This window comes from Borostomias antarcticus (genome assembly GCF_949987555.1).
Source record: "Borostomias antarcticus genome assembly, chromosome: 8".
Lineage (NCBI taxonomy): Eukaryota > Metazoa > Chordata > Actinopteri > Stomiiformes > Stomiidae > Borostomias > Borostomias antarcticus.
The window spans coordinates 23,540,072-23,546,874 of NC_140241.1; the positions used below are offsets into that span (position 1 = coordinate 23,540,072).

Genomic DNA, 6,803 nt, shown 5'->3' on the forward strand with positions numbered 1-6,803 from the left:
GGGGGGGGGTATTTACCAGTCAGTTTGGACTGTAGCAGTGTCTGTCCTTGGTGAGTGTGGAGGGGCGGGGGGGCACCCGGGGGCTTAAAGCCTGAATGCGGTGGTCCGTGGCCGGGCAGCCCCAGGCCTCCAGGCCCCCTTGATCTCCCCGGTGGTGACAGGATGAGTGTGGACAGCCCGAGGGGCGGGAAAGGTAGCTGGGAACGAGGACCGCAGGGCAGGGGCGAGACGGTCCCCCCCAGGCCTGTTTTTTGTGGCGTCTGTTGTCCCAGCAGAGTGTGTTTCCAGAGTTCTAAGGGGACCTAATCCAGAGAGCCGGGCTAGAACAACAATACCCCCCCTCTGCTCCCCCGCCACATCGCCGCTAGGCGGGAAACTGAGAGGAACTCCAGCCCCCCCCCCCCCCCCCTCCTCTTCTCCCTCTAGGCTCTTTAGATTCATTGGCCCAGTGGTTTGAAGCGGGAGATTAGAATAGAATACCCGTTTGGTGGCGGCTGAAGTGACCGTTTGAATAACGAGAAGAACCACGACGCACTCGAGAGACGGCGGTCGCGCCGGTCTTTGTTGTCACGGCCAGGCGATGAAGAAGCCGGCGGCGTGTGCGGGCGCTCCTGTGGCGGTCAGCGTCCTCCCGCTTGTTTCTGACCCGTCTCTCTCTCCCCCCCCCCCCCTCTCTCCTTCTACGCAGGTGCACCAGTGACTACGTGGGCAGCAGGTGTCAGTACCCAAACCCCTGTAGCCCCTCCCCTTGCCGGAACGGCGGCGAGTGCCGGTCGGTCTCTCACGGCAACACGTTCGACTTCCGCTGCGTGTGCCGCCTGGGGTTCTCCGACCGGCTGTGCCTGACGCCCACCAACCACGCCTGCATGAGCTCGCCCTGCCGCAACGGGGGCACCTGCGACCTCCTGACCCTCGCCGACTACCGATGCCGCTGCCCGCCGGGCTGGTCAGGTAGGCCGACCGCCGACCGATGGAGTCTGCATCACAATCGGACATCGCTTCGCTACACTTTTCGTTTACGAGCGCATTTTGATAGAACTTTACGGATTCCCTCAGTGTAGTGATACTTAAAAAAAAGAAGAGATTTTTATATTCTTTAATATATTTTTTTATATTTCTTTTATATTTTTTACATTCCCTCAGCAACTTAAAAAAAAAGAAATTTTTTTTTGGGGGGGGGCATTTGTGCTATATTATGTAGGACAGTGTAGAGTGACAGGAAAGGTAGGAGAGAGAGAGAGAGAGAGGGGGGGGGAGGACAGGCAGCACAGAGCCCAGGCCGGATTCGAACCCGGGCCGCTGTGTTAAGGACTAGCGTGCTTAACCCATGAGCCACCGGCGGGCGCCCCAGCTTAGTGAAACTTTTTGAGGGAATCGCTCAGTGCCTAGATCACGCTCTGTGCCTAAACCCCGATATGCTTAAACCACATTTGTCAATCACAGCAAGCGATCGCTCTTTCTCCAGCCTGACGACACATTAAAACGCCCTCTTCCGTGTCGTCCCCTCCTCCAGGTAAGACGTGCCAGCTCGCCAACCCCTGCGCCTCCAACCCCTGCGCCAACGGCGGCCAGTGCTCGCCGTTCGAGTCCCACTACATCTGCGCCTGCCCGCCCTCCTTCCACGGCCAGACCTGCAAGCAGGACGTCAACGAGTGCGCCAAGTCGCCCTCGCTGTGCCGCAACGGCGGCGTCTGCGTCAACGAGGTGGGCTCCTACCACTGCCGCTGCCCCCAGGAGTACACCGGCCCCCACTGCCAGACCCCCTACCTGCCCTGCAGCCCCTCGCCGTGCCACAACGGGGGCACCTGCGTCCAGAGGGGGGAGACCACCTACGACTGCAGCTGCCTGCCGGGTAAGGCTGTCGCGTGGAGGCGGGCGGCACCGGCACACCGCCGGGGCCCCTGGGAAGCGGGTGGGAGATAAACTAAACAGTTGCCTCCGTGTAACTGTCTCTCTCCCACTGGCTGGCAGGATGTCGCGGTGCAGACGTTTCCTCCCGATAACTGTGTGTGTGTGTGTGTGTGTTGGGTGGGTGATGGGAGATAAATTTTAACTCACGTTGTGCCACACTCGTGGGTGTCCATGTTGGAATGCAGGGGAGTCGAGTGTGTGTGTGTGTGTGTGTGTGTGTGTGTGTGTGTGTGTGTGTGTTTTTGGGCAATGAGGTCAGCAGGTCACCTGCAGATGTCTGGGTGGCTGGTTAATGTCTGTTAATAGTTAACTGTCTGATGAACATGGGAACTTCCATGGGAATACTAACATCGTACCTCCCTTAGCAACGGGATGATTAGGAGAGGAAGGGTGGGTCGGATGATCTCACAGCACTAAAACTGACCCTGGATCAGATAGTAGAGAGCATAACTAAAACTTTCCCTGGAGTAGATAGTAGAGAGAGTGACTAAAACTGTCCCTGTATTAGATAATAGAGAAAGTGGCTAAAACTGATCCTGAATCAGCTACTGGAGAGAGTGATTAAAACTGTCCCTGTATTCGATAGTAGAGAGAAACTGACCCTGGATCAGCTAGTAGAGACAGTGACTAAAACGTTCCCTGTATGAGATAATAGAGAGAGTGACTCAAACTGATCCTGGAGCAGCTACTGGAGAGAGTAACTAAAACTGTCCCTGTATTAGATAGTAGAGAGAAACTGACCCTGGATCAGCTAGTAGAGACAGTGACTAAAACGTTCCCTGTATTAGATAATAGAGAGAGTGTCTCAAACTGTCCCTGTATTAGAGAGTGGCGTAAGTTCTCGTTGTCTTTCCTGCTTATTTTCCTTCCTCTCCTAATTCTTTCTCCGCCTCTCTCGTTCTCCTCCTCAGGATTCACGGGTCAGAACTGCGAACACAACATCGACGACTGTCCTGCCCACAACTGTCAGAACGGCGCGGTGTGTGTGGACGGGGTCAACACCTACAACTGCCAGTGTCCCCCTCATTACACCGGTAACCCTCCCTAATAACCTCACCATCGCGCCGGCTCAGTCTCTTAAAGTAGATTTAAATAGAAAATATTCAATTTCGTCGGAAAAAAACCTGCGCTCATGTCTTTTTCTATTTGCACCCGTCTTTGCACTCCTGACCCCGCCCCCTGCCCTCTACCCCGCCCCCAGGCCAGTACTGCACAGAGAACGTTGACGAGTGTGAGCTGATGCCCAACGCCTGCCAAAATGGCGGCACGTGCCACGACACCCACGGCAGCTACCACTGCGTCTGCGTCAACGGCTGGACGGGCGACGACTGCAGCGAGAACATCGACGACTGCGCCAGCGCGGCGTGCTACCACGGCGCCACCTGCCACGACCGCGTCGCCTCATTCTTCTGCGAGTGCCCGCACGGACGCACAGGTACGGCGGCCCCCCGACCTCGCACGGGTACCTCGGGGTCGTGACCCTCGGGGGTCGTTCGGTCATCAAGGGAGAAAGACTGAGCGGCTCAGTTTGTTTTTGTCGTCCTCTCAGGTTTGCTGTGTCACCTTGACGACGCCTGCATCAGCAACCCCTGTCAGAAGGGTTCGAACTGCGACACCAACCCGGTTAACGGAAAGGCCATCTGCACCTGCCCCCCCGGTTACACCGGCTCCGCCTGCAACCAAGACATCGACGAGTGTTCCCTGGGTAGGGGGCTGCTCCTCTCATCCTCTCACATCTACTCTTTACTCCTCTGTCTTTCTCTCCTCTCCTCTCATCCTCTCACATCTACTCTTTACTCCTCTCCTTTCTTCTCCTCTCTTCTCTTCTCTTCTCTTCTCTTCTCTTCTCTTCTCTTCTCTTCTCTTCTCTTCTCTTCTCTTCTCTTCTCTTCTCTTCTCTTCTCTTCTCTTCTCTCCTTTCCTTTCCTTTCCTTTCCTTTCCTTTCTTCTCTTCTCTTCTCTTCTCTTCTCTTCTCTTCTCTTCTCTTCTCTTCTCTTCTCTTCTCTTCTCTTCTCTTCTCTTCTCTTCTCTTCTCTTCTCTCCTCTCCTCTCCCCTCTCTCTTCTTCACTCTCCTCCTCTCCCCTCTCTCTTCTCCTCTCTCCTCTCCTCTTTCCTGTCCTCTGTGGCCTGATATGGTAACCAGTGTAAGTGGTATGGTAGTATATAAAGTATGTACTTAAAGGAGTATTCCTGTGTGTGTGTGTGTGTGTGTGTGTGTGTGTGTGTGTCTGTGTGTGTGTGTGTGTGTGTGTGTGTGTGTGTGTGTGTGCGTGCGTGCGTGTGTGTGTGTCCCAGGTGCCAACCCCTGTGAGCACGGCGGCCGCTGCCTCAACACCAAGGGCTCCTTCCAGTGCAGATGTCTCCAAGGTTACGAGGGCCCTCGCTGCGAAATGGACGTCAACGAGTGCATGTCCAACCCCTGTCAGAATGACGCCACCTGCCTGGACCAGATTGGAGGATTCCACTGCATCTGCATGCCTGGTACGGAACATTGGACTGTACCACTTCTGGGGGGGGGGGACGTTATAGTTTTTGAATCTTTCACATGGCCTTGTGCCTCGTAGGCACTGCATGGACATGTTACAAGTGTGTGTGTGTGTGTGTGTGTGTGTGTGTGTGTGTGTGTGTGTGTGTGTGTGTGTGTGTGTGTGTCCAGGCTACGAGGGGGTATTCTGCCAGATCAACACAGACGAGTGTGCCAGCTATCCCTGTCTGAACAATGGAAAGTGCATCGACAGAATCAACTCCTTCCACTGCGAGTGCCCCAAAGGTGAGCGAGCCCAGAGGCGGACAACCAGGGGAGGAGGAGCTGGAGGGAGGGAGGGAGTGCTGGATGGAGGATTTATATGTTTCTGTTTATACAAAGCAAATGGCTACGGTGCTTGTGTGAGTATATATAGGAGAGGGAGAGAGAGAGGGAGAGAGAGAGGGAGGTTAGAGAGAGAGAGAGAGAGAGAGGGAGGTTAGAGAGAGAGAGAGAGAGAGAGAGGGAGGTTAGAGAGAGAGAGAGAGAGGGAGGTTAGAGAGAGCAGAACTACTCGTCCATTAGCATAACTGGCGGGCCCAACAGTTAGCACAAGAGCTTAGCGTACAAAGGGAGGGTGCTGGGGTGGCGGACTGAGGCGACTGTGCAGCCGATTGAAAGAAATGTCTTTGGAGTCCCCGCCGGCTGGGGAGGGGAGAGGAGGAGGGAGAGAGGGAGGAGGGAGAGGGGGAGGAGAGAGAGGGGGAGTCGGGTCACTATGAAGTTCAGGGTCCCCCAGATTTATTTTAGATGCTAATGAGTTTTTCTTCTTCTGATTTTCTTTCATCTGTTTACGCGCTCTAACTATGTAGATGGGGATAAAGACTGGATTAGGTTTTGAAACTTGCCACCATTTTAGGGACGACCAAGGCTGAATAAATAGTTTTTTTTTTAACTCACAGAATTCAAATCAACAACGAAACTGTTGTGAAGAGTCCAGATATGAAGGTAATTTAACCTTTTTGTGGTTTCTTCAGGGTTCTCTGGTAACCTGTGTCAGGTGGACATAGATGAGTGTGCCAGCACCCCTTGCAAGAACGGAGCTAAGTGTACCGATGGACCAAACAAGTACACCTGCGAGTGCACTGAAGGTACAGTATGCTTAACACACCCTGAACATCATCATGCCTGCCTATCCATTCACCTGACATGATTACAGCTGAGCTCCTGTTGTTCCTGTGTTTTAGAGCCGTTCCTCAGTTAAAATGACAGCGACTCATTCTCCCTCTCCCTCTCTCTCTCTCTCCTTCTCTCTCTCTCTCTCTCTCTCTCTCCCTCTCTCTCTCCCCCTCTCTCTCTCTCCCTCTCTCTCTCTCTTCCTCTCTCTCTCCCTCTCTCTCTCTCTCTCTCCCCCTCTCTCTCTCTCTCCCTCTCTCTCTCTCTCTCTCCCTCACTCTCTCCCTCTCTCTCCCCCTCTCTCTCTCCCTCCCCCTCTCTCCCCCCTCTCTCTCTCCCTCACTCCCCCCTCTCTCTCTCTCCCTCTCTCTCTCTCCACCTCTCTCTCTCCACCTCTCTCTCTCCCCTCACCCTCTCTCTCTCTCCCTCTCTCTCTCTCTCCCCTCACCCTCTCTCTCTCTATCTCCCTCTCTCCCCCTCTCTCTCTCTCCCTCTCTCTCTCTCTCTCAACCCTCCTCTCCTCCAGGCTACACTGGGCAGCACTGTGAGACGGACATCAACGAGTGTTACTCGGACCCCTGTCACTACGGCACCTGTAAGGACGGCCTGGCCTCGTTCACCTGCTACTGTCGCCCCGGCTACACCGGCCGGCTGTGCGAGACCAACATCAACGAGTGTCTGAGCCAGCCCTGCAGGAACGGAGGGACCTGCCAGGACAAGGAGAACACCTACGTCTGCGCCTGCCCCAAGGGCACTGCAGGTCAGCACACACACACACACACACACACACACACACACTCCGCCGTTTACTCCTAAAATATCCCCCCGACCAAAGACAAGCCACACAGCTCAGTACACAATGCACAATGTCAGTGTGAGTTGTATAAGTCTTTGTTTGGGGGGGGGGTATTTAAGAGCGCGCAGGAGTAAAAAAAGACAGAGTGGGTGTGATTTACCTACAGCCACGTTGGTAGTGATGTCAGTAAAGTTAATACTGTAATTGTTTGGTAACAATTCCTCCTGTGTTCCGCCGGAACCCCAGGTTTCAACTGTGAGGTGAACCTGGACGACTGTAAGAGCAAGCCCTGCGACTACGGCAGGTGCATCGACAAGATCAACGGCTACGAGTGTGCGTGTGAGCCGGGCTACACAGGTGAGCACTGGGCGGGGCCAGGGAGGGGAGGGGGGCGGTCCCTAGGGTCTGGGGGGAGGGGCGGTTAGAACAGGTGGCCAGCGAACCCACTCCAACA

The 6,803-nt window shown here is 54.7% G+C and overlaps 1 protein-coding gene across 1 annotated transcript in view; it reads left to right on the forward strand.

The window, feature by feature from the left end:
* Positions 1-6,803, forward strand: part of notch1a (notch receptor 1a) — a gene marked incomplete at both ends in the record, with an annotated part of 31,354 nt that overhangs the window by 9,482 nt on the left and 15,069 nt on the right. Inside the window, 10 exons of the mRNA XM_084442325.1 lie at positions 689-951; positions 1,514-1,852; positions 2,823-2,945; positions 3,113-3,346; positions 3,461-3,616; positions 4,209-4,394; positions 4,570-4,683; positions 5,415-5,528; positions 6,080-6,313; positions 6,596-6,706. Coding sequence (XP_084298451.1) covers positions 689-951; positions 1,514-1,852; positions 2,823-2,945; positions 3,113-3,346; positions 3,461-3,616; positions 4,209-4,394; positions 4,570-4,683; positions 5,415-5,528; positions 6,080-6,313; positions 6,596-6,706 — 1,874 coding nt within the window. The remainder of the gene's footprint in view (positions 1-688; positions 952-1,513; positions 1,853-2,822; positions 2,946-3,112; positions 3,347-3,460; positions 3,617-4,208; positions 4,395-4,569; positions 4,684-5,414; positions 5,529-6,079; positions 6,314-6,595; positions 6,707-6,803) is intronic.